The sequence below is a fragment of the Onthophagus taurus genome, chromosome 7, assembly GCF_036711975.1.
Source record: "Onthophagus taurus isolate NC chromosome 7, IU_Otau_3.0, whole genome shotgun sequence".
In the NCBI taxonomy this organism is placed as follows: Eukaryota; Metazoa; Arthropoda; class Insecta; order Coleoptera; family Scarabaeidae; genus Onthophagus; species Onthophagus taurus.
Window position 1 is genome coordinate 27,203,202 of NC_091972.1, and position 27,355 is coordinate 27,230,556.

Consider the following 27,355-nt stretch of genomic DNA (forward strand, 5'->3'; position numbering starts at 1 on the left):
AGACGAAGATGGGCTCCAAAGAATATTGTTTAAACTCAAGATAATGACAGAGAAACATAACATGACGAACCAACAAGATGTAAACAAACGGTTATCGGGATGCCTCCGGGATCTAATATAGAGGAACAAATACTTACAAACAAAAAGTAAGGTGAGGATCTATAAGACGATTGGAAGACTGGTGAAAACGTACGTCATTGAAACGATGGCAGAAACGCCACAACCAAAACACTTCTCATAATCATAGAGATGAAAACTCTTCGAGTAATTGTTGGCAATCAGAGGAAAATGTGGAGTGCAGGAAATAGTCAGATGGACGCGAGGCAGATAAAGAGAATGGAGAGACCATATTGAGACAATGCCAGAACACACCATGCCGAAAATCGCCAGAGAGAAAAAACGACGAGGAACCAGAACTACTGGACATCTGCATCCCAGTCGAAACTCTGAACTATTAACGAAGGACAGGGGCGAGATAAAGGGAAGGCACAGAAGAATAGGAATATAAATTCAAGTTTTCATTTTGGATATTAAACAAATCAACTTATATTGACGCTAGGATTGACCACTTCTCTAACTGGGTGCATTTTAATTAGGAAGAAAAGAGTACGATTTATACGATAAAATACCAAATGATATCCTTAAAACAGCTCTTTGGCTATCATTAAAATACGTATAAAATACATAACCAGTGATGTTATACATACATCTATATAGTTGAAGAACAACACTGTTAAGGATATAAGTACGAAGGCTTTCACGGCCGGTGTGAATTAAACTAAAATTAGAACTAACACCAAAAATTTTCGGGATTTGCCGTGCGTCTTTTAAGAAAAGGTTTGACGTTTCGGATGCCATGTTGCAACCTTCTTCAGAAACTGGTTGTGGAAACTGGAAGTGACTTCGAACCAGTTTCTTTTTTAGCTTTTTTAGTTTCTCTTTTAGTTCTAATTTTAGTTTAAAACACTGTTAAGGATTGTGTACGGGTTAGTTCCAGTTAATGAATTGTAATGGACCCAGAATTATACCCAGAACTTCGTTATTTTTAAGCCCAACCCAACAGTATACATAGTTATCTAAGAAATGCGTCTTATAAAATCTCCATCTTCTTGAATATCCTATTTAGAACTATGTCGCAAAAATTAAATCGAAATATCATCATCATAGAGCGACTTAGCATTAGAAAAATTATATGTACGATGTACTACGAAGCGAACGATTTTATTACTGAGAATGCTTAACGTTGATCTTTCCTCTCTTTCCAGTTAGTACCCTGAGGTACCTTCTTGTAGCGCGTTTAGAGTTTGTACTTCAAGTTCTATTGCTCGATTTTCGCTTCGTCCATCATCAGTATCTAGCTAATCGAAATCTGAGAATATATTTCCATATTCTTGTTCTGAACTGTTACCATTTTCATATAGAAATCTCACAACAAATCAAGTACCATATTTATTATACCAGAAAATTTGACTGGAGCACCATACTTAAAATAATTAAAGGAAGATATTGAACCGCTGATGTTTTGTAGAATACAAAAAAACCATGATGTGTTTCAAATCCATCTTATGTTGACCAAAATTAGACCATTCCAGGACGAAGTCATCGCTTTAATGACATGTAGCAAATTCCATTTAATATTTCCGTTGCTTTTACTTTGCCTTATAATACGATTTAAAATTTAAAAAAATATTTCTACACCTTAATATTAAATTATTAAATAAGTTTAGGGTATTATTTTTAGGTTTTCTAAATGGTTCAGAATCTTTTGAAACAAATGAATTTTTGATTGTTCTGACATCTGACAAACATAGATTTACAGAAGTGTCGTCCAACTTACTTTATAGACTGATTTAAAAACTTTTCTCAGTGAAGAAATCTTTTCATATATCAAATGTATAAGATAATTTGTTAATCACGTTTGTATTAACATTGAGTTGAAATTTAAGTCGATTATAGTACAACAATTCTTTGCTAATAAACTTTTAAATCAGTTTATCAACGTTTTTGGTTTACATACTAATTATGAAAGAGCTGATAACAAGTAGTTCAAATTTTCATTTCGATTGTTTTAGTAATAATTTTCATTTATACAAATCTATAAACCATCCTAAAAACTTTCAACTTTCATGTAATGTATAAATCGTGTTATAATTTTCATTAACAAACATTGTTAGAAACAAAATCAACAAATTATTTTCTATTTAATGTATAAACATTCTTAGACCTACTTTTTTTTTAACGTTGTCCATTTAGGATTCAACGCCAATTCAAGATGATGTTATTCTTCACTCACACTTAACGAGAACAATTTGGACCATTGTTGTGCTAATTGGTGTGTGTTTTGGTGTCAGAGCTGTTTATTTACTCATTATCCCAATTATCTTCAATATGATTACACTATGGATTATACATGGACTTAAATTACATCGAAAAAGTAATTTTTAAATCAGTATGATTAAATATTACAAATTTTAAGATGATTTAATATAACATTTTATTTTTTAGGTAGTTGGTGGGTTTCAATTTATATAATAGGAAACATATTTCCTACAATGTTCTTATACGGAATAAGTTTTCACATTTTGGCTTTATTCATTCCAATTTGTGGAAGATTTGGTACAGAAATGAATCCAGAATTGCTTATTGGATTATTTACAATGATGTTAACAATACTTTGTTTATGTTATTACGTAACTGCTTTAAAATGTTTTATTTAAAAGAATGATATTAACAACTTTTTTAGATTCCTTTAATATTGTTAACCAAAGGTTCCATAAATATTGTTCTTTGTCTTCTTTGTTGCTTTATAGCTTCTTTTATACTTGCTTTAACACCTGTTGGCTTTCCATACAGTGGTGATTTAGACGAATTAGCACCACAAAGATTTTCTATTTACGTGAGTTTTTAATCGAAGTTTTATTATAAATTAAAAGGAGATTTTTGTTGTTATATTTAGCATACTCAAAGAATTATCCACAACGAAAACGATGAAATAATAAAATCGGACGCTGGTTTTCATTTTATCCCAATGGATTATAATTCACCAGAAACCATAAAAAAATACGTCAAAGAAATGGAAGATATCGTATCTTTAGAAAATGATTGCAAAAAGTTTTTATTTTGTGGATTACCCGTAACATACTCAAGAGATTTCGAAGAATTGTAAATTAACATTTATTGTTGATTCAAAAAATTAGTTTTAATATTTTAGAGATAAAAGTATTTGGATTCCAACAAAACCACCAATATATCCAAGCGATTTACCGAAGATGGTACATTCAAAAAGGAATTTAAATTCAACCGTTGTCAGATACGAGTTTATAATCTCAGGTTAAAACAATAATATAACTTAACTGATTTTTATCTTGAATATTTTTTTTAATAGGGCCGGACTGTATGGACGTATATTTATCACCAAAATTAGGAATACAATTCTTAGAAACAAACCTAAACGACTTTATCCCAAATGAACAACCGTTATGGAACGGAAGACCCACTTTATACATTCTTTACGTTTACGGTAAAGAACCAGCCTTGTTACAGTTTTACGTCGATTTTTTGGTTCCAAATGAATGGAACGAAAAAGTTTTAGATGTTGCGGTAACCGGCAAATATTTACATGATAAAATAAACCCACAAACGGATCATTATAAACGATTTTTGGATCAATTCCCAGATTTTGCCGCAATCAATACCCAAGCATTAGGTTATTATGAATCTTGGATTATTTAATTAGTTATCCATTATAGTAATTTTGTAGAAAATGGTATTTTTTATATGTATACATAAATAATTTCTTAACGTTTAATATTTTATTTCATACACAGAGAGAAATATATTCTTGAACGAAGATTATTACTCTTGATTCAAGCTTATCATATTCTTATTATATCCACAAGAAGATCATTTTGTTGAGTGAAGAAAAACCACATATTCTCAAAGCAAGTATACAAATATTCTTGATTCTCAAGAAAACGAATTCTTAGTAAAAGTAAATCAATAATCTTGAAAAAGAGTATCTTAGTGTTACATCAACAACCCCATTTTCGTATCGAGAATAGATTTCTTAAGTCAAGAATAATGTATCTTTCTTTTTAGAAAAAGTTATTCATGTAACAACAATCTTGTATAATTCTTCATTTGAGTATTATAAATTATTGACGCAAGAATGGATTTTTTGATACAAAAAATTGATATTCTTCGATGCTAAGAATATGACATACTTCATTCGATAATATTTCTATTCTTAAAACAAAAAAATATTTTTGTTTTAAGAATATCTTATACTTGTTTCTAAGAAATACATTCAAGAATCAATTTTTCTTGAGAGTCAAGAATAATTTCCCTCAGTGTACTATCCGGTATATTGATGTTTACATCATCAATTTGAGTAAGTAAGGTAAGAAAGTAACATGGATTGTTTCAATATAAATTTAAAATATTATAATATAAAATAATATAAAATATAGTTTATATTAGAACATAGATATTTCTGTGAAAAATCCACCCACGTTCAGAAATTTTTCTTTCATGATATAAGGTGTCTCTGAATGTGCTGTTTCCACAGTTATGAATGCCTTTGGTTTAGCGTCAGCTAGATTTCCTATACTATTATTATTATTATTGCTGCCGGGCTGAGGAGAGCGGTCCCTCTCGTTACCGTGACCTATAAGATATATTGTAACTTTAGCCCTCCAAAGGTTTAGGGCAAATGTAGGTCCGTGATGAACCTTAGTATTGTCCTGAGGTCTTGAACCTTTATGTCGGTAGGTGACAAGGGAGTGTTACCGAAAATGAGTGTCTTAGACGACCTCTGGCGACATAATTGCACAGTATATGTTCAGCAGTTTCTGACTCGTCGTTGCATAGTCGACAAGTTTGATCCTCAGCTTGTCCAATGTGAAAGAGGTGGAATTTTAGGGGCGCATGGCCGGTCAGGTAGCCTGAGAGCGTTCTTAGATCACCTTTGCTGAGGCATAAAACCTCTTTGGTTTTGTTTTGCGACGGAGTATCATACTCTTCGCTTGTCTGTGACCTGGAAGTTCTTTCCAGCGTAAGGCTATCTTGGAAACCTCCTAGTTGTTGATTATTTGTTTTAGGTGGCTTTTTTGTAGTCCACAACCAGGTTGGGGTCCAATGAAGGGCGTGTTCGCTGCCTCTTTGGCCAGCTTGTCCGCCTTCTCATTACCCTCGATGTTGCTGTGACCTGGAACCCACCATAGGGTAACATCATTGCCCCTAGCGAGTTCTCTCAGGTTGCTGGAACACTCTCTGATCAGTGCGGAGTCACACGTGTAGGCCTGAATTGCCTTTAAGGCGGCCCGACTGTCTGGAAAAATGTTTATGGACTAACCTTTTTGTCCCTTCTGTAGGTTCAAAGCGGTGTAAAAGTTTATAGCAAGAATTTCTACTTGGAAAATTGTTATGTCCGAGCTGAGGGGCAATTTGATGTGGCTATTTAGTCCACTGATGCCCATTCCTACTCCGGATCTAACTGTCTTTGAAGCATCGGTGTACCAGGGTAGGGCTCCTCTTTTTAGTTGAGGCCCTCCCTTCGCCCAATCATCCCTGCTTCTAAATATGACCTTATACAGCTGGTTGAAATTGTATTCTGTCGGTATGAGGTCCGTTTCAACTTCAATCAGGTGAAAGGAAGAAACTGTTTTCAGTGATAAGGCACTTAAGGCTGCCTCCTTTTGTATATATAAATGGAGCGGTGTGAGACCGAGTAGGGCTTCCAAAGCAGCCGTCGGAGAGGATCTCATTGCACCTGTTATATTAACACATGCTAACCGTTGGATTTATGCCAGCTGTTGTTGTGCTGTCTTATGTTTTGTTTTTGGCCACTAAACCAATGAGGCGTAGGCGACCATGGGTCTCATTATTGCTACATAGGCCCAATGAGACATTCGTGGTTTGAGACCCCCAGTTCCTTTCTAGGAGCCTGCGGCAGATCTGGTTTGCCATGATGGCCTTTTTCCTAACCTTATCTAAGTGTGCGTTCCAGTTTAGTTTACTGTCAAGCATTACCCCTAGGTATTTAGCTTCTGTTTTGAGGTTAATAGTTCTGCTTTCAATGGAGGGTGCTTTTATTTGTAGTTTCCTTCTCCGAGTGAAAGGGACTATTTCGATTTTATGGGGATTGATGCTGAGCCCTTTGCTTCTACACCAAGTACTGGTGAGTAGTAGGGCTTTCTGCATTAACTGAGTTATGATTGAATCATATTTACCTCGAATTGTGATTACCAGGTCATCAGCATACCCTTGTATCTTAAATCCGTTTTTAGTTAGGGTGTTTATCAAGTCATCAACTACCAGGCACCATAATAGAGGTGATAGTACTCCCTCCTTGGGGACATCCTCTTAGCGCCTTTATAGTCAGCGACTCGCCTTCCAGACTGGCTGCGATCTGCCGACTTTTCAACGTGGCTATAGACCACTTGACAGCTTTTATGCCTCAGCAAAGGGGATCTAAGAACGCTTTCAGGTTACCTGAGCGGCCATGCGCCCCTAAAATACCACTTCTTCCACATTGGACAAGCTGAGGATCAAACTTGTCGACTATGCAACGACGAGTCAGAAACTGCTGAACATATACTGTTCAACATTTTCGGTAAAATTCCCCTGTTATCTACCGACATAAAGGTTCAAGACCTCAGGACAATACTAAGGTTCAACAAGGACCTACATTTGCCCTAAACCTTTGAAGGGCTAAAGTTACAATAGATCTTATACGTCACGGTAACGAGAGGGGCCGCTCTCCTCAGCTCGGCAGCAATCATAATAATAATAATAAAGTGTATTAAGTTGCCTCACCTACATACTCTACTACCCCTTTTTTTAGAAAATAAATAATGAAATCTTAAGTTTAACTAACATAATTAGGTATATGGATTTGTGTTTTACTGTTATACTGTTTTATAAAGATATCTCAAACTTCATGCTTTGTTGTCTGATGGGTATGGCTACGTCACAGGTAATTTGTGTATATAAGAAATTACTATAAGAGATGAGATTGGAACCCTTGGTCCCAATTCATGATAAGTTCAACGCCGACGCCTACTGCACAATTTTAGATGACAATCTGCTTTTTACGTTATGGCAGTATTACAATGTGGACCAATAATCCGAGGTATATCATTAACTAGTACGGTGATATAGGGGTTACCTGAATGAATCTGCCGAGAGTCCAGATCTGAATTGAATCAAATGTGTCTTCTCCAACCGCACGTGGAAGCTTTACCGAGTATTGAATATAAATAAAGTTTATATCTCTTTTCTATTACATGTGTAGTACTAGCTTATTGATATAATTACTTCTGAATTGTCAAGATAGGAAAAGATAAAAAGCTTGGTATTTTAATTTTTTTAGGAAATAAATAAGAAAGGATTATATGAATTATTTTATTCTAAGTTAAAACTATATTTTCATATCGAGCACAACCCGATACAGTAATCGCAGTCCATTCTGGAAATTCTGCCAAAAATTCTTCATATTCACTCGTTTTCATGAATGAATCATCATGAACGAACTTAGTTGTTATTGCTAAATCAACGGAGGGTATTGAAAAATCAGATTCCGTTTCAACGATGAAATAAAATGAAAAACTCGACTCAGTTTTTCCATAAACAAAAGCCAAATAATAAGTAACTTGGTCATTCCATTCGATGTAATTCGAAGGAATCTCATCCACTAAATTTAATTGAACCAACTTAAAGCCTTTTTTAATCGAAAGATAAACATCTATTTTATCAGAACCTTCTATTTCAACTGAGAATTGCTTTTTCTTTGGCGTTATTTCATTGGACAATATTTTATAATTCAATTTTGAAGTCCATGGAAATGGAGGTTCTTTTGCTGGGATCCAAACACTATTTTCTCTACAAATATTTAGAAATATAAAATAAATATATAAAAAGCTATAGTGAAACTAACATATTTTTGATATTTCTTGAATTTGTTATTGGTAATCCACAGCCAAGCGTAATTTCGCAATCATCTTCAACGGAAGTAGCTTTCTCCATAAACGAAACTACCCCTTCAATACTATGAGGAGTATTTCTATCATTTTTATAGAAATAAAATCCGGTATCTTGTTTTATTATGGAATCTGAAGAATCCTTAATTGTTCTCATTGTGTGCTAAAAAATAAGATAGTCAAATGAACAAAACAATACAGTAAATAAATTTAAAAGGTACTCACATAAATCGAATATCGTTGTAACTTTGGATTTGATTCACTAAATCTATAAGGAAATCCTACAGGGGTGTAAGCTAAAATAATTCCAGCCAAAAAAACGCTGGATAGAACCAAAATAATATACCACGGCTTTTTAATGAATGTGAATAAAGGAATCTACAATTTATTTTTTTATTTAAAATTTTAAAGGCAATAACAAAACTTACGTAATAAGAACCTATTATCATAGTAAAAGAAGCTACAAAAAGACACATGAGTATGTCCGGGTTTAATCCAGATCCAAATCTACCGAAAATTGGCGTGAACAGAGCAACGTCTTGATGGGCATATAAATAAATAATCATACTGGGAATGATTGTGCTTAAGACGTAGATTACAGGCCATAATTTTGGTGTTAATTCTAAAAAGAGAATTTTATACTTAAAAGTATTAGGAAATCAAGAAAATTACTTACTCGGTTTACAAATATCCACCAAATGTATAATAAGCAAAGCTATTGAATTAAAGAAAACTCCAAACATAAACATTATACCAATCCTTAATTCCATAACGGTAGTTACAATCAGCGGTAAAGTCCATATTAATCGGATAACGTGAGCTTGCATTATAACTTTTCCAGTTAATGTTAACGTTTTCTAAAATTGACATATTAAGAGAATGTTGTAGAAAAATTACTCAAAAGTATTGCTCATATTCTAGTCACGGGAAACAATACCGATATAAATAAAAATCTTTCTCTACAAAATTAAGTAATTTATTTTTCAATTAGTTTTACTTATTAAAAAATAATTAGATGTTAATGAAAACTTAATAAATAGACACAATAATAAAAAAAACTGCTGAGACATTTTGAGTTTTTGAGACAAAAACCTGAAATTTTGGCAAAAATTATGATTGGCAGTAGTAGTATTATTTTATTATCTTTTGAAATTCTCTCATCGCAAATAGTAGCGTTCATAGAATTATTTAATCATCATTAATATTCTAATGATCACCCAAAAATCACTCCCTCTATTTGATGTCAGGAAAAATCCTCCCTTAAATCTAGAGTTAGAAGAACGATACATCGCATATGGGTAATGAAATGGATAGGAATCAAGATTATGCTTTCCTTCTGCATATGTTGGATAGGCTAATTGACGATACTTCTATACCCTTATCAGCATGCCAATCAAAAAATAACTTCTGCACGCAGCTTATAATCAACTATACCTCTAGACCAATAACAACTCTCTTTAAGAAAAGGCGTTTCACACCAAAATGTTGTTTTCCTTTGTGAGCAACACCAACAAACATATAAACCAAAATTTATAGAAAAGAAACTTTTATTATTCTGACACTAAATTATATCTGAGAGTTTTTTAAGTCTGTTAATAATAAATTTGTTTTCTATCTAGACTATCTAGGTAATATAAAATAATTAAAGATCATAAAAATTTTGTGAAAATGTAATTAGAATTTTTGAGTTACACCTGAGGACTTGGCGATTTAGTTGCGGCAACTTAAAAATCACCAAAATGGAACACTGAGTTATATAAAGCGGCGCGCACTGGCAACCTTTTAATCATGGCAACAAAAAAATTACATCTTGCCCAATTTTCAAGGTGGGCTTTCAAAATTTACAATTTATTTTTCTAATTTACTATTTTATTAATTTTTTTACAACCTATCAACCCTTACCTTTTTATTTATTCTGTGTTAAACTATACATTTTTAAGAATTAAAATTCAAAAATAAATAAAAATTATTGAAATTGTATCAAAAACAAAAATTAAATTGAATTATTGTTCTTTGTCTCTTCGTTTAATATTTATCAATTTAACTGATCTATATTCTTTATATACAGTGTGTCCCAGGATAGATGTTACAAGAGGTATAATGATTTAAAAATTTTTGAATTTTATATTAAGGCTGAGGAATTAAGCCCTGCTTGGTGTGCAGAGAATTTTAAGTATATTTTCATATTTTGATATTTAAAGGTTCACGCAAACAAATTAAAGGGTATAACACAAATATTGTAGTGTATGAGCGATGTAAATATGAAGGTTGCAAAAAATTTAGATTTGAGTAAAGTTTTTCCGCTAACTCAGTAAATGTGGAAGCTAAAACGGAAGGTGATTATCATATAGATGACTACGCCGATGTGTTATTGACATCAATAAACGAAGAGCCCAATGCTTCAAAATATATTCAATTACCTCCATTAATGGTAAAATTTTAATATATTTGTTTTCCAAAGAGACAGCAAATTGTGTAGTATCAAAAGGTACTAATAATAAAGTTCTTCCAGGTTTGTAACAGATCAAAAACTTGTGATAACCAAATCAGCATTAAAGGATGGAAATTAGCAACCTGTTATAAATATCCAAAACAATCAAACAGCATAAACTGTGGATTGTATATTATCTATTTTATAAATATTATAAATCGTCGATGCATTGTCAATCACTTATTTACTAATACTGAAGAATTAGATCCCGAACAATATCGACTTTGGGTGCAGACTTATTTATTAGAAAATTCAGTCAACATTAAAAAGCACTGCCAGCGATGTGGACTCTATAATGAATGCAGATATACTTATTAGTTGCAATCATTGCAAAAGATGGTTTCATTTTGAAAGGTGCTTCAAAATTTCTTTGCTTCTTTCCATTTTTGGCAATTTTTATCTTTTATCGGTTCCTCAACACTCATCGGTTCTTCTGCTTCAGTACAAAAGCTAGTGTCATAATCTTCCATCCATTAGGTTTTCTATCATCTCTCCCCCTTCTAGTTTGTTCCAACCTCTGACCTTCTTCTTCAAATTGTTCCTCCATGCCATCTTCATCTCTGGTCACATCTTCAACTATGTCGTCTTCAGTCTCGTGATTTAAATTCAAATTTACTACTATTACTTGTTCCTGAGTATTGTTATTTTCCAGTTTATCTTTACTAAGTTCAATTGGTATATACACTACATTCCTGTGCATTTCCACATTCTTTTTGCTGGGAAAATATATTCTGTACCCTTTACCGTATCATCACAACCTATAAATATTCCTTCCTCATTCTTTGAGTCTAACTTTCTTCTCTTTTCTTTTGGTATATGGACAGACACAACAAACCCATACTCTTTTAGCATTTTTATATAGTAATTTCTGCCCGTCCATATTTTGTATGGCGTTTCATCTTTACACCACCTTTACTTGTTCCATGCAATATAAACACCGCTGCATTTATTGCGTCTGCCGATAAGTGCTTATTTAATTTTTTATTATGTAACAATGTCCTTGCTGCCTCCACCAAAGTACGTATCTCACGCTCAGCCCTTCCATTTTGTTGTGGTGTGTATGGACAGGTTTTCTTATGTATTATACCCTTATTCTCCAATATATGTTTTAGCTCTGCATTCACAAACTCCAAACCATTGTCTGTTCATAAACACTTAATCTTTTTTCAGTCTGGCTCTCTGTCATCCTTAAAAATGTTTCGATATTTTTTACCAGTTCCGATTTATTTCTTAGAAAATATACCACCCGATACTTCAAGAAACCATCCTTTAATAATAAAAAATACCTTGCAGCTCCTAATGATGGTACTTCCATAGGACCTTCAATATCTGCATGAATCAGGTCACCTATTTTTGTTGCCCTTGACTTGTTTGTAGCAAAAGGTAATCTATGTTGCTTGCCTGCTAAGCATTCAGTGCAAAACAAATTGCTTACCTTTTCATATTGGATTTAATTTCTTTTTAACACCTTTCTTACTTCATCAAAATAAATATAAGCCATCCTTTGGTGCTAATTGGTTAAACATTCCACTTTATAACATATATTTAATGTTTGTTTTCCTTTTTTTTCAACCATGAAATTCATTTTATACAATTTACCGGTTCCTATAGCTTCTGCTCTTGTTTGACCCTTTGAATCCACTACTTTACATTTATTTTTAAATGCTTTCAGCTCCAAACCTTTATCCAAAACTGAACTCAGCGAAAACAAATTTACATCCAATTCAGGAACCAGCAATACATTGCACAATTCAGTCTTGATCCATCTGATGCCATTCCACACTTGAATTTCAACTTTTCCTACACCTTTTACTTCCAATACTAATCCATTTCCAGCTTTGACCTATCTATGCACTTTCAACTGATTTATCCCTTTAAATCTCATTTTTATGTAACACATATGCTCTGTGGCTCCACTGTCTAACCACCAATCTTCGTTTTTACTTGATTCACCAATTAATGCTGCTTTTTCCATATCTTGCAAAATTGTTGAATTTCCCATTAACGCTAGTGTTTCTATGTTCTTTTGGCCATCTTTACATTTATTTTTTTTAAAACGACAGTCCTTTATTAAATGGCCTTCTTTCTTACATAGGAAACATGTTTCCTTCCTTTCTGTTGTTTTTAAATCAGGACAGTTTCATTTAATATGCCCCTTCATGTTACAATTAAAACATTTTATTTCATTTTTGCAATCAACCGTTTTGCTTTTGTTATTACACATTAACGCCGTTCTAGTTTCTCCTTTTCTGTTTCTTCCTTCTTCTATCATTAACCGAGACATTAATTCTGGTTGTATTTGTTTTTCAGGCGGGGTAGACTCCCATGCTGACACAAAATGTTTTAATCCTTCCGCTAAAGACATAAGTATCTTTGCTATTACCATCCCGGTACTAATTGACTCATTTTGTTCTTTAAGACAGTTTTGAATCTTTTCAATTGCAGATACAAGCTCAGCAATACCTCTTTCCTCATAAATTGTAATTGTTGTGGAAGTAAGACTAAAAAAACTCTATTGCAATAAGTGAACACTCACCTGTGATTTATTCTTTTAAATTGTACGAAGCTTTTCCCACATTTCCGCAGCAGTGACATGACATCACACGATTCAACGGCTTATCTTCTATGCGACACACCAATAATTGGTGTTAAGAACAATAATTGTTCTTGTGCTATTGCGTCCCATTGGCTTTCAATACAATTTGTATCTGGAACTTCCATGTGGACCATTTTCTCCATTAAATTGAACGAACGGTGTTCCTTGTTCAGTCTCTTCTTACATACGGAAGATACAAAAGATGACATACGGAACATCTTTTGGATGTTTTCTGCTGTTTAGAACTAGGTTCACCAACATTTTCTTGTAAATCGGTTCGGAGCTCACGTGGCAGTCGTTTGTTCTGTAATCTTTCTTCTTTAACATGAGTTATAAGTTGTAAACCAAGATCTTTTAGAAACTGCCGCCGATTGAAATTATATTGTTTTGTATTGGCCTCGTAAATTACGAGAGCATTTATTGGAATTGTATTTCGAAACGAAAAAATAAAACTTTGAAAAATTTGTAGAGAACTGGTATAATCTTTCCGGTGCTGAGAAAACAGAAAAAGGTAGTATATCTTTATATAATTATTTATTTAAATAAATTCTATAATTATAAAAGGTAGATACATAATTGTGTATAGGTTGATTCACAATAAAGATAGCTAAATAAGATAGCTAAAATGAAACTCCATGTGGTATAGCTAATTTTAAGTTGATATAATCGACTTCAAAGTTTTATTATTTTTTAAAAAGTCGTTGAAGTATAACAATTGAATATTTTATAAAAACCAAACACAAAAAAATCCTTAGCTCAGAATAAACGATTTTGTGAATATTTCAAGAACGAATGCTAATTAAAGAAAAGAAAAATTATTATTCTTTATTTTCGATTTCAATTTTTTTTTTTCGGAAATGTTAGCTATTTTTTGTTTTTATAAAACTTTCAGTTTTGCACCCAACACTGAAAATGAAACTTTGAGCCGATCGAAAAAAAAATTTCTTTCATTTCGACTTAAAATTGGTTATTCCACATGGGGTTTCATTTTAGCCAAATACTTTTGAATCAGCCTGTATATTGTATTGGCATTTTTATTTAAAGTTTGTCATATTGCCAATGAACAGTTCCCTGAGGAGAGGTGAAATATTTTGCAAAATAGTCTCTAATGTGAATACCTCTAACGGTACCTCTTGTTCCAACAGGATTCATGTTCTCTAAATGACATTAGTACAAACTATCTTCGAAATAAACTCCATCGTGCTTCCTAACAAAATTGTGGAGAATGCAGCATGCTTTTATAATGATATCGGATAATTCAAGACTGGTATCTAATGGCCTATTCAGTATCCTCCATTTGCCAGCTAATATGCCAAACGAGCACTCCACCATTCTACGGACTCTTGCTAGGATATGGACGTAGAATATGTTCTGAAGTAGCAAATGCTTCATCGCCTAAAATTATAAACGGCATGACAGTTCCGGTTTCCTCATTTGGTAGCAGTGTTGGGCCTGGTATATTTAACTGTCCTTTTTCAAGTAAACTGCCAAATTTTGATGTACAATACGATCTTGAACTGCAGTCAGTAAGATGTTAAAACTCGTATAACTCATTCTATAGTAACTGAAGAATTTCATGGGGTGGTCCTTCAATGTTTCAAACAGTTTATAAAATTGACCATTAAACAGTCGCTGACTAATGAGGGGATGAACCCAAAAACGTCTGTTCTTCCTTTTTCTTCTTTTGATAATCAATGCACAGACACATGCTACATCAGTAGCGTCCATGTTGAAATTTAAGACTGCAGCAACTATCTAGTCGATAGTGCGCTGAGCGGAAATCTAATGGCAACTTTTTAATCGAGCGATTTTTAAGTTGGCCAACAATAAAGTCGCGAGTGCGCGCCTGGCCTTATAATGTAGATGACGTTCTACTAACAACTTACTTTTCTCCAGCTACTACAAGTTAGATGACGCTTTTAGTAATATATTTTAAAATATTTGGAAAAATATAATAGTTGGTGGGGTATGTCATACCCCACCACACTGATGAAGGGTTAGTCGATAGTGCGCGGTGCGCTAATCTCTTGGCAACTTTTTAGTTGAGCGATTTTTAAGTTGCACAACAATAAAGTCGCTAGTGCGCTACTAGCCGTACTCACACAATTTACTCACCGTGTTTACGCGATAAAATAAAAGAACAGAAATAAATAACTATAAAATGGTCCTGTCCAAAAAATGTGTAAACTTATACTTTTGAATAAAAGAAGTGAAGACTATAAATAATATAGATATATAGCTTGTAATAATAACTTACGTGTCTGATAACTTTATTTGATATAATGGTAGTTATTAACATGGAACCAAATGTGGGGGCGACGTATAAAGGAAAAATGATTCCCGGTGAACTGTACCAAGACATAGATCTATTTGTTGCATCCAAAATGACGGCTACGATTAAAACAATCCCAGTAGCCAAGAACCAACCAAGTAAAATTACGAAACCTAGCATCGTGATGTATAGAAGACTCACTTTTAGATTTCCTAAAAATAAAAAACATTTTATTTTAACAGATATTTTAACACATTTATTTGGGGGATCCATTCGAAAATTTTAATCAAATATAAAATTATATTATCTAATAACACCGGCTGTGAAATCGTAAAAAAGTATTACATAATATATGTATGGGCTAAGGGTTATACAGGGTGAGTTATTAGTATCCCGATGGTGGATAACTACAAGTTAAAGATAATGTAATCAGGGTGGACGGTGAGAATAAAATTCCGAACAATTTTTTTTAAATTTGCTTATCTTTCGGTTACTAATTTTAACCTTCTTCAGAGCTAATTTCAGTTTGCTACGAGAAATTTTGATATATTTAACTATAGTTTAAATTGTTTAAGAACTTACTTGTTTGTGAAGATAGTATTATGAAAAACCGACAGTGAAACATATTAAAAGTTATTAAATACTTGAATAAAATTTGTAAAATTTCCATTTTTGGTGAGAAACACGTATCTCATAAGATAACAATGACAACGAAAATCATATATACAACATGGTACACATGAAAACATGGGGTTACACTTAGAGACACATCGCAATCCGGCAATGGTATCGCGTTTCCCGCCATTTTTTTACCACGACTATCGCGCATCCTACTGCAGACCATACACTGCCTTGTGGGATTTTCTTTCTTTTTAGTTGCTAGAAAACATTCAGGAAAATACCGTTCGGTAAGTCTCTGAGATAGAAGAACGTTGGAAGGTCGACCCACCTTGTTTAGGGATGCAGAATTGTCATACTATATATCCTATATTCCAGTGGCGTTTGCTTCCTCCTCCTTTTCGGTAAATCAGAAATGAGTTCTATAACGCTAAATCTAAAAGATGGAAGAAAATCTTCTTGTTGTACTTCTTGCCCCATTTTCTTGAAATTGGATGTTTAGCTAAGTGTTGATCTACGCGATTAACACCTCCCATTGTGTCATTGAAATATACAGCGTTCAGTTGTTGAGTTAACTTAATCTTCCCACGATCTCTCCGTAAAATTTACATAATGTGGTTTGAGAAATTCTCAATTCCTGTGAACGGCATAGAATCGACTGATTTGGCTCATTTTTAACTGAAGCATATGTGGTTATGACATTTTCGGCACTTTGGTCGGTGCCTTGTTAGTGAGTACTTCAACTCGAATTTATTTAAAACATTATTTACAGGTGCGTTCCTATTAAAATACAAAATTGTTATGTTCTTATTAGAAAACCCTTTATGTTACATTGAAGACAATACTTCTCCACTATCTCGTGCCATGTAAACTTACTACTTTATTTCTCATCAAATCAATTTTAACCATTTTTAAATATTGTTACCGGTTCTTAATATTAATTTGTTAGGTTTACTCGTTTAATTAAGATGTTGTATAGCAAGCTATTAAACGTAGACACCAACATAAATTTGTAATGTTTGTCGAATTGACTAATGTTAAGTTTACAGCAGAACAATCCATATTTTGGCGGCCTCATCTACACTGTTTGTTTTGTATTTCTTTATCATGTTCGGTAGTGTAGTATAAATGTTCATTTTCTCTTTCCGAAAGAACCGTTTTACAGGATTTACTAGTTAGGGTAAACGCATTAGTGTTTGACCTGTTAAAGATTTTTTAATGTCTGTGTTTGACCGAGCCATATTAGTTTTGTAGATCTCTGTGCCTTTAAATAACATGATCAACATATGATCAAATACACATCTGATTCATTTAAAGTTACTCACCCTACATATAAAATATAACATCATGAAGTAATATATTTTTTTAAAATTAAAAAGGTAAACTGTATTTCGCATTTAGCCCAAGTTAATAATGCCAAGCAATTATGTTTTAAATAATAGACGACAAAATATTAAGCTCGTTTTATTAATAAAAAAAAAATGCCAAAATATAATACACAAGCCTTTTTGTAAGCAAAATGTTTACTTAATATTACAAATTTCATAAATTACCCGTTTGTTAATTGGCTTTGGTTTTTGAATTTTTTTAATAAAACCTTTGGTCAAGTCATACCACGAAACATCATCACGCTTTAACTTTTATTGCTGTTTGATTTTTTTCTAAAACTTCGCCAGGGAACTCAGAACCGTTATATTCCACAATGCAGTACTCTCCTACTTCCCAACACAATTTGACTTCAATTCTCGTTTTGGTATTTTTGTAGTTTCAGGCTTTGAGTTCATTTTTTTGTTCTCTTTTGTTTTCTTTCTTCCTTTGCCTTTTCTTGTAGCTCTTTTGCCTCTTCCTTTCTTAAGTGGTAATGTTGCCATTCCAGGGATGATGCAACTGTAGGAATGTTTTCTTTATACTTACAGATTTATTATTAGCTTTATCAGGCCAAAACAATGCTTTTTTAAAAAGCGTAGTAACGTTTTCGTCTGTTTCACCCATTATTTTTTTTTTGCTACATGTTCTTGCCCATGTTCTTTCGAGATTTGTGGTGTACTTTCTTGCAACGGTTTTAAAGGATCGAATATAACCATTTTTCAAATTTGAAACATCTATTATTTGGGTTTGGTCAATCGACTTTAATAGGATTTTTTCTTGTGACTTCTCGATAAGAACTTGATCTCATGTTCATCCAGAGGTATTATCATATCAGATTTTGCAGAACTTGTGTCTTCTTCTGTGCATCTTTCCCAAACATTTCCACTTATCTGAAAACTCTTCAGCTTCTCTGGTCTCATCTCCTTCTCCATATATTGTATAAGATCAAAGGCTTTGTTTTGTACTGGACTATTTTCGATGGAGAAAATATTAATGTCTTCTTTAAAATATTTTTTAAAATTAATGTGCTTCTCGTCAAAAGTATTTATGCCCTGAAAGTATTTAAAAGGGTTGTTTCTTTATTATTAATACTGTCAAGGACATCTTTTAAATCAGGAGCAAAATGTTCTTTGTTTAACTTTTCACCCTAATTTTGTGTTTTCCATTTGTGGACTGCTTGTTTCTATTTCGATTTTAATGGACAAAAAAAACCAACATCTAACGGCTGTAAAATATGTGTTCCATTTGGGTGCAAGCATACCAAAATAATTTGATTCTTACTACAAAATCGGCTCACGGCTAGTGTAAGATATGACACATGCCCATCTGCAAACAAAATTATAGGCAATTCTATATTTGACTTAACTACCCATCAAAAAAAATATATGCAATACACTCAAAAAAAGATGGCCCTGATCTAACCACTATCCGTTCTGCCTATTCTCCAATCTTCGGGCACTTTATCAACAATTTTTTTTGTCAATCATATATAAGCATAAACTACCATAGCAGTTTCTCAGCGCAATATCTCCTGCAATATTGTATGTAATCAATGCTGTAAGAATTTTTTTTAATCGTTTCCAACAAAATTATATATATTTCGTTCTCCTTTTTTGCAAGAATTATGTCCTCGTTCGGGTTCAAAAAAAAGCGCTCTCATCACAGTTAAAAACTCTCTTAGGATCATTCAATATATACAATAAATTTTTAGTGACCAAATAAGATTTAACTTCTGCAAACCAACGCTTTAACGAGGATTCTGTGACACTCTAGGTGACAGCTCTAGATGCAGTAAGATTTTCAGATAATCGAATAGATACTTCAGGATCTCGCGATAAAAATCCCTTAAACCAATCCTAGCCTTTCGCCCTTGAAGTTATAAATATTATCCCGTTTTAACTCTTTTGCCAGAAGTTGAATTTTTATCCTATCCAATTACTGGGTTTGTGTAACAAGAAAACCTCTATCTGCTGAATGGAACAACCATTCAACCAAAAGTTTTTCTTCATCAGAACGACCGATTGTAGGGTTTCTTGTTTTGCGGATCTAGCCTCTTGCTTCGGTCTTGTTTCTGATTTCTGTAATCCCATGCGGCTCGGAAATTGTCTGGATAATATTTTTTCTAATCTGGCGACAACTTTAAAAATTGTAACTGCGGACCTATTAATTTCAGATCACCTAGGGTTACATGCTACTTTTGAAATCCCACATCATGAGTCATACAAACACATACAGTAAACAAAATTACTAGCGAGGGTTTAAACCACTTTTATTCCATGGTGGAGTCGTTCAGCTTTCATATTGCAATTGATACCAATATTAACCCTGAAACTGCAGCTAATCTTCTCACTGACTATCTTGCTCAGACCTCATCTTATGCATTTCCAGAAATAACAATTAAATCTAGTAATAAGAATAAAAATGTATCATTCAGGAGCTCTATGCAGTACGAGCTAATTTTCTCTTTTTATCCCTTGACATTTGATGAACCTAGTCTCAACAAATGAGCATTTTGAGTTTGGTGTTTTTTCGAGGATGGAGGTGAGAGATGCTATTACAGGATTAAAAAATAAAAAGTCCTATGACTGCTACGGCTTGAATGTCGCAATAGTGAAACAAGTACGCAATCTATTTATCACTCCACTGACTGCACTGCTGAATCGGTGTGTACAAGAGGGAATTTTTCCAGACACATTTAAAACGGCTTGTATCACGCCAATTTTTAAGCCCTTTTATTAAATTATAGGCCCATAAGTACATTGCCGGTATTATCTAAAATCTTTGAGCACTTGCTCAAAAACCGATTAATAAATTATTTTGAGCTTAATGACTTGTTTTCTAGACAACACTTTGGCTTTCGACAGGGCAGATCTACAGTAGACGCTGTTAGAATTGATGGAAGAGGTCGTCGACTGCTTTGAAAGTTCAGAGTTCTGCAGTGTTTCTTGTGTTAACTTGACGAAGGTCTTCGACTGTGCCTGCCATACGATTCTTTTAAGAAAACTATATATGTACAATCTGCTCCTAAGGCCTGTAAACTGACATCATCCTATTTGTCAAATAGAAAACAATATGTTAAATTTAATCAGAAATTCTCTGACCTTGGAGATATTAAGTATGGTGTTCCACAAGGTTCCATTTTGGGCCCTGTACTATTTCTTATATATATCAACGATTTACCGGATTCAATTGGAGGAGACAAATGTGTGTTATATGCGGATAACACTACGTTTGTAAGCAGAAATTCTATTCTGAGTAATGCTGTCATGGAGCGAACCCATATGTTAGAATTGGCTAAAGATTGATTTTGTAGCAATAATATCAGCTTAAATGAAAACAAGACAGTAAATCTCACCTTCACCCTACGCAAGGGACGAAGCGATGAGCCTACAACTGATTGTAAGTTCCTTGGACTATACTTGGATCAAGGTCTTACGTGGGCTGTACACGGGGATAGACTTGCCGGTAAATTAAGCTCCGCTACTTTCTTGTTGAGGCAACTATCTGTCTCTGTTTCCACACACGCGTGTACAACCGTATACTTCTCGTATATACAGTAGCATATCACATATGGACTGATAGCCTGGGGTCATTCGAGCATTATTAAACGGATTTTTAGCATTCAAAGAAGGGCTATTAGAACACTTGGGGAACTAAACTACCGCGAAAACTGTAAGGAAGCTTTTATAGAGCTCAAATGCTTGACACTCCCTTGTCTGTATATCTTGGAATGTTTGAAGCACTTTATCAACAATTAAGTTGAATATGTAAAAAACAACCAAGTTCATGCGTGCCAAACACGGCAGTGTGGACACATCCGATCAAATAAGATCCGACTGGATCGATCCAAAAATGGTGTGAATTACTATTGTACTACTATCACGATTATCATTGATGTTACGAGCTGTATTTCTTTTTTGACGAATGTAAACCAATCGGTGACACACAATAAATATTAAATAAATAAATATTATTTTTTTTATTAGCATCTTGGCTGCTTGTTCATAAGATAAACCTCTACTTCTTGCATCGAGAGCCTTTTGAAGATCTTCTTCACCAAAATGACAACGAAGTTACTCGTTGTCATATTGGTACTAAAAAAAGTTAAGCTGATTCATATTTGCTAAATTTTCCATTTTTTGATAATTGACCACTATAAGAGTCAGTGTTTGACCAACCTTTTATCCTTTTAATTTTATAGACTGATTAGTGCGTAAGTGCATTCAATTAGTGTTATTATTGCATTCTTTTTTATAAATGAAAACAAAGAATTTTCATCACTCATTTATTTCATTACGTGTATGCAGAACTTCATCCTCTTCTCCCAAATTCTTATCAGTAACATTCCAATTAGCATTTTCAGGTAGGAATATTGTATAATCAAAATTTTCTAATTCTTCTTGGTATCTCGGGAAGTTCTAAAGAACCTTTCCATTAATTAAAAAAATATTACATACTACATAGTAACCTACATATATAACCTTAATGTTTATATATGCTGATTAAATAAGTTCGCATATTTTTTTTATAAAAATTACATAAAAAACTACTTATACTTACCACCAATTAGACATGATGAAGCACAAAAAAGAAAGGTAAAGGTCTAATTATTACTTTCACACACTATTCACTAGAACTGTAGTTCCGGTTGAACTCCACGTGTAAACATGATTTTTTGCACGTGGATTTTGCACACCGAAAACTACACGCAAAAAGCTTTTAAGGGTTTTAAAAAGTCACTGGTAACATCTGGATTAATAAGTATTGAAATTCAACACTCACCTAATTGTACGTTCACACAAGCCCATATAAGTAAAGTTATTGATAATAACGCCAAAAGACTATTGAAAATCACATTTGCTTCCATGCTATAATTAAGAAAAAAAAGGCCAAAAACATCATAGAAAACCGTTTTTCCACCTTCCGTTTTTGGATCTGTCAACTCATCTGCTTCCGCCAAGTTTTTCACCAAATGCAAAATATTATCACCGGTGTGTTGAAAAGTTCTAAAATCTATATTTTCTTCCAAATCATACTTTGTGTGATATCTGTATCCATCTTTATAATAAGCAAAGTCATATCCTAACAATAAATAAATTAATAAAACACTAATAAAAATTAATAATAAAATTTAAAATACTAACCAACAATATCACCATAATCTCTAAAAATTCTAAAATCCGTATCCGAAGGAATAATATTACTTTGAAAAACTTCTTCCGCTCCAGCATTTGCGTGCGGGTGTGGAACATCATAGTACTTTAACAGCCAAGGCTCGTTTGGTCCTGTTTGAAATAATATTTCTTTGCCACCTGCTCCCGTTGCTTCTAAATTAATAAAAACACTAATTTCTTTAGCCAGATAATGTTGAGTTATAAAAGCATGAGAACCGCAGAGAGCGGCTTCTTCTGCACCGTTAAATAAAAATACAATGTTATGTGTCGGTTTATCTTCCAATTTCGATAATTTATTAATTATTTCTAAAGCTATAGCAACATTTATACCATCATCACTCCCACCCGGGCTGTTTGGAACTGTATCAAAATGAGTATTAATTAGAACACTATGAGCAGAATCATTTTTTGAATGAATTTTTACGACCACATTTTGTATGTTTTTATAAACGTTTATGGCACCGTTTGGTTTAAAATCTAAGAAAAATGATCCGGAATATTCATCAGCATCATATGTAATTTTTTGATTTATGTGTTTATTGTCGATTATATTATTAATCGTTTTTATTAAATATTCTACCGCTAATATTTCATTATTTTCATGACCAGTAACTCTTGGGCCAATTTTAATTAAATCTTTTAAATAATTTCTAGCTCTTTCTGCAATAAATGCTTCTGGGTTATCAACCTACATTAAAAATAACTCAAATTATTAAGATATCATTAATATTTACATCATAATTAATATGTCTAAATACCTCATCAGATAATTCTAAAGGTGTTGGTAAAGTGTGATCTATAGCATAGATAATTCCGTATAATCCACCAACGACAGCGATTAAAATTAAACCAAAAAAATAAGAAATTCTTCCGGTGGATTCTTTATGTCTTTGCGCACACATTTTTCTCGTTTTGAAATCAGCTGTGAACTACAATAATGTACTAAAACGAACATATAATCACAAAATCAATGTAGATTCAAGTTCAATAATTATTATCTGATAAGTAGATACCATTAACAATAAATTCATTTTGTACAACTCTCCTGCAAGATCCGTTGGTGCGATTACGATTTTTATTAAACACCTGCCAAGATAATCGATTCAAATAAACGAATTCTATCTTGAATGACGACAGTATGATAAACAGGAAAGATTAAAAATAGCTAGTTGATGTCCATATCTTTTATAATACATATATTTTTTTGATAATTCTCCCTGGTCATTTGTTTTAGTTCGTCTATCCATTGAGAGAGTAAACTCGTTATAATTGTAGCTGTTATAGTATAAATCAGTAGTAACTTATTTTGTTAATTGCTTTACATATATTTACTAATGTTATTGTCCAACCGTTAAATTTACTTTTACGTTTAAAATAACTAATAGTGTATATTGAATTTAAAATAGATGAGTGCATACTTGCAAGCAGTACTTAAACTCAAGTACCTTTTCATTTGCGCGTTATCATTAAAAAAAATAAAAGTAAAAAAAAAAATAATTTCAATTTGTATTGAACCAAATGTTAAGCAAAACGTAAAGTCGATCAAATAATAAAAATTAAATAATAGCGTTTTAGAATTTTAACAAATCAAGAATAAATTTGTAACAAAACAATTTCTATATATTTCTAAAAACAATACAAAAAACTAAGAAAAGACTACATTAAGGAAATTTAAATATTTTCATTTATTCAGTCACTAGAAATACTAAGATTATTTGCAGAAACGTGTAAATATAATAATTTCTGTGAGTTTTGGGTGTGGCGAGGAATATTCTGGAGGGTTAGGTGGTGGGGAGTAGAAGTTGGAAGACAACATGTACAGCAAGGTACATAAATATAAGGTATGCTTATGACCGGCGAGACCATAGCAACCATAGCAACAAACCGCTCAGCAACAAACTTTTTCCTTTATATTTCCACCTACTTCTAGGATACTTTTAAGATAGCGAAAAACTAAGCACACGGTTGAATAGCTTGGTCTTTTCTCTATCATAAATCGAGTTTTCGTCCGCCGATATGTTGATAATAAGAGCAAGAAAAAATAAGAAACGACACACTACATTTAAATCACCTCAAAATTGCCCCACTTTAAGGCTTTGAGCAGCCGTTATCAGAAGGAAATTCAACAAATGGTTTACTATTACATATTCGAAAAGAGCTAACCTTGGCCTGTCTTATTTCGAGTTTTCGTCCGGCAATATCTGCCGGCGTCTGTAAAAGAAACACACCTGAAAGACAACCTACAGGTAGCAGAACACAATCACTTCTTATCCTAACTTTCTTATTTGATGAAGGAAAAATTGGGACAAAGTTTTACCCGAGAGAGAATCCTAACTTCATTTCATGTTGACAGATAATTTTTCGTTCACTCTTAATTTATTTAAAACCGTTTAAAAACATATACATAAGTACGAAGACTTTCAGGCCGGTGTTAATAAAATGTTTGACGTGTCAGATGCCATGTTGGAACCTTCTTCACAAAACAAGTTCGAAGCGAACCCGAAAGTTTCTAGTTCTAGGTCTAGTGTTAGTTCTAGTGATAGTGCTAGTGTTAGTTCTAGCTTTAGTTTTACGTTTAGAAACATGTTAAACTGTTCAAAACGGAAAGATTATTTCATGTTACACCTATTTTATCAGAATCTGAAATTGTGTTTTGATGGTTTTGAATCTGGTAACGTTACCAACCTTTGCATTTTAAGTTATTTAGTTTATCAATTTAAAAAACGCGTATGCAAATGCGTACGCGAAGTGCGTCGCACACCGTTGGAAAGAGCAGAAAATTTCCCATAAGATGAATATAGTTCTAGAGTTTTCTCCCCTTCACATAAGAGAGTTATTGAGCCAAGCGTGGTTTAGCCGCTGCAAAAATTCGTGGTTTAGGTAGTTCATAGTCAGAAAAAAGGATTGTGCAAACGTGTGATCACGGTGTGTCACACATCGTTGGAGCAGGAAATTTCCCATAAGCTGAATATAGTTGTAGAGTTTTCTCCCTGTTAAATAGGAAAGTTATTAGTGCAAGAAATATTTGCGTGTTTTCATCGGTAGGGGCTTTTTCAGGTGCGTTTTCTTACAGACGCTGATAGATATTGGCGGACGAAAACTCGGAATAAGATAGTCCAAGGTCAGCTCTTTCCGAATATGTAAACCATTTATTGAATTTCCATCTGGTAACGGCTGCACAAGGCCGTGAAGTTTGGTAATTCCGAGGTAAATTGAATGCAGCGCGACGTTTCTTATTTTTTCTTGCTCTTATTATCAACATATCGGCGGACGAAAACTCGGTTTAGGATAGAGAAACGACCAAGCTTTCCAACCGTGTGCTTAGTTTTCCGCTATCTTTCTAGATAACAAAGATATGGGCCCTAGAAGTAGGTGGAAATGTAAAGGAAAAAGTTTGTTGCTGAGCGGTTTGTTGCTATCGTCTCGCCGCCGCCGGTTGCTTATGCCCATAAAGTGATGACGCGCTGGAGCCACTTAGTGGCGCGATTTCTAAAACGTTTATGAGAAGTAAGCAACCCAATATACTTTTAAAAACTCTTTTAAAAATAAATGGTTCCTTTGATAACGATTTGCCATGGTATTTGTTAAATGTTTGCCAAATCTCTTTAACCAAAATGAACAAATCTTCTTTTGGGTATAATAAGTGTCCTTTTGATAAAGTATTTATCCATGAAAATTCGTTCTTGTATCTCTTGGTCGAGGTGTAATTTATATTTGCCTTTATATTTGAAGGCTATGTACCCTGCAATACATTTTAATCCTTCACTACACAACTCATTTTCTACCTCAAAAACTTCATTTTCCGCCTGAAATTCTTCAAAATTTTGTAATAGTTGCAGGTAATCCTCTTGATTTTCTAAATCCACGAATGATGTTATACTAGCCACAATATCCTCCTCTGCTTCGTCAACTTGGGTTTCATTCTGTTTTGCATCATTAAAATTGCCCATGAAATCAGTTAAACATCCTTGAGAGTTCTCTAAACTAATCAATGACTCATCTCTATCTACTTGCACATTTTGATAAGCTGTGAATGCAGCTGACGAATCCCTTCCCATTATATACCATCTTATTCGATATTGATACTCTAGAGCTGTTGGATTATCATTTGTAGCACCAGCTCCTCGGATTTACGAGAAAAAGTTTTCCAGCACATCTTGATTTAAACGATAAGTTAAAATGTATTCTATACCGTATTTATTTTTTAAATAGTGGTATAATTTTGGCAAGCACTTGTTATTTAATACAATTGCCTTTTGAAATGGCAAAAGCGAAGTACGTTTTCCAACTCTCATGTGTAATATCTCTTCATTAACAGCCTTCAGCAACATCATTTGATTCTCCAGATCTATTCCAAATGCGTTAGACTGTTTTGAGAATTTCATGTTTGAGTTGAAAACATCAAACCAATTATTAAGGAGTTCTACAATTTTATGTGTGTACTGCCAGTTGAAATTTGACAAAAGGCCTTTTTCACCGCACCATTTAATTGCCTGAGCAACTGTGTGAGAGATAATTTGTGCAGCTAATTTAACATTTTATCGTTGCTGACCTGTTACATCCATATGAAATTGACTAATTTTGGGTGTTAATTTTATTTCTCCTTTTTGAAGAGCCAGTAAAGCTTGAAAACATGCTTTCAAAGCAACTTGTTCACCACTCCTAAAGCCACTATCAAACAAATTGTTTCTAATTAATTTAATAATGTGTGGTGCATCAGAAAAAAATACTTCCAAACTGTCGTCACTAGGGTGTGGAATGAAACAAGTTTGGTAATCTTCATGTCCTACATTTAAATCTCTTCTAAGTGATAAATTAGAAGGACCTAGGTCGCTAACCACAGCCGCAGCAGGATAT

At 33.3% G+C, this 27,355-nt stretch overlaps 2 protein-coding genes across 2 annotated transcripts in view; one reads left to right on the plus strand and one right to left on the minus strand.

Annotated features, from left to right (window-relative positions):
• The window catches only part of LOC111416678 (endoplasmic reticulum metallopeptidase 1-like), a 40,540-nt gene extending 36,732 nt beyond the window's left edge, over positions 1 to 3,808 (plus strand). Inside the window, exons 7-12 of the mRNA XM_071197509.1 lie at positions 2,254 to 2,434; positions 2,506 to 2,690; positions 2,744 to 2,896; positions 2,957 to 3,162; positions 3,212 to 3,330; positions 3,386 to 3,808. Of these exons, the coding sequence (XP_071053610.1) occupies positions 2,254 to 2,434; positions 2,506 to 2,690; positions 2,744 to 2,896; positions 2,957 to 3,162; positions 3,212 to 3,330; positions 3,386 to 3,732 (1,191 nt within the window). The 3' untranslated portion in view covers positions 3,733 to 3,808. The remainder of the gene's footprint in view (positions 1 to 2,253; positions 2,435 to 2,505; positions 2,691 to 2,743; positions 2,897 to 2,956; positions 3,163 to 3,211; positions 3,331 to 3,385) is intronic.
• A 3,582-nt stretch (positions 3,809 to 7,390) lies between these two features.
• On the minus strand, positions 7,391 to 23,462 carry LOC111416669 (endoplasmic reticulum metallopeptidase 1-like). The gene is made up of 9 exons (XM_071197987.1): positions 23,257 to 23,462; positions 22,469 to 23,186; positions 22,107 to 22,406; positions 15,324 to 15,550; positions 8,656 to 8,836; positions 8,408 to 8,601; positions 8,205 to 8,357; positions 7,937 to 8,142; positions 7,391 to 7,881 (listed from the first exon to the last, which is right to left on the minus strand). The coding sequence occupies exons 1-9, from the start codon at positions 23,398 to 23,400 to the stop codon at positions 7,410 to 7,412; spliced, it is 2,595 nt and encodes an 864-aa protein (XP_071054088.1). The 5' UTR covers positions 23,401 to 23,462; the 3' UTR covers positions 7,391 to 7,409.
• Positions 23,463 to 27,355: the final 3,893 nt, after the last annotated feature.

Bases quoted from the DNA above. Each gene is read 5' to 3' on its own strand.
- LOC111416669 (XM_071197987.1), bottom strand. From the start codon at position 23,400: ATGTGTGCGCAAAGACATAAAGAATCCACCGGAAGAATTTCTTATTTT. The intron at 8,837-15,323 runs GTAAGTTATTAT...TGTCAATTTTAG, and splicing joins CAAATAAAGTTATCAGACAC to AAAACGTTAACATTAACTGG. The intron at 8,602-8,655 runs GTAAGTAATTTT...TTCTCTTTTTAG, and splicing joins GGTGGATATTTGTAAACCGA to AATTAACACCAAAATTATGG.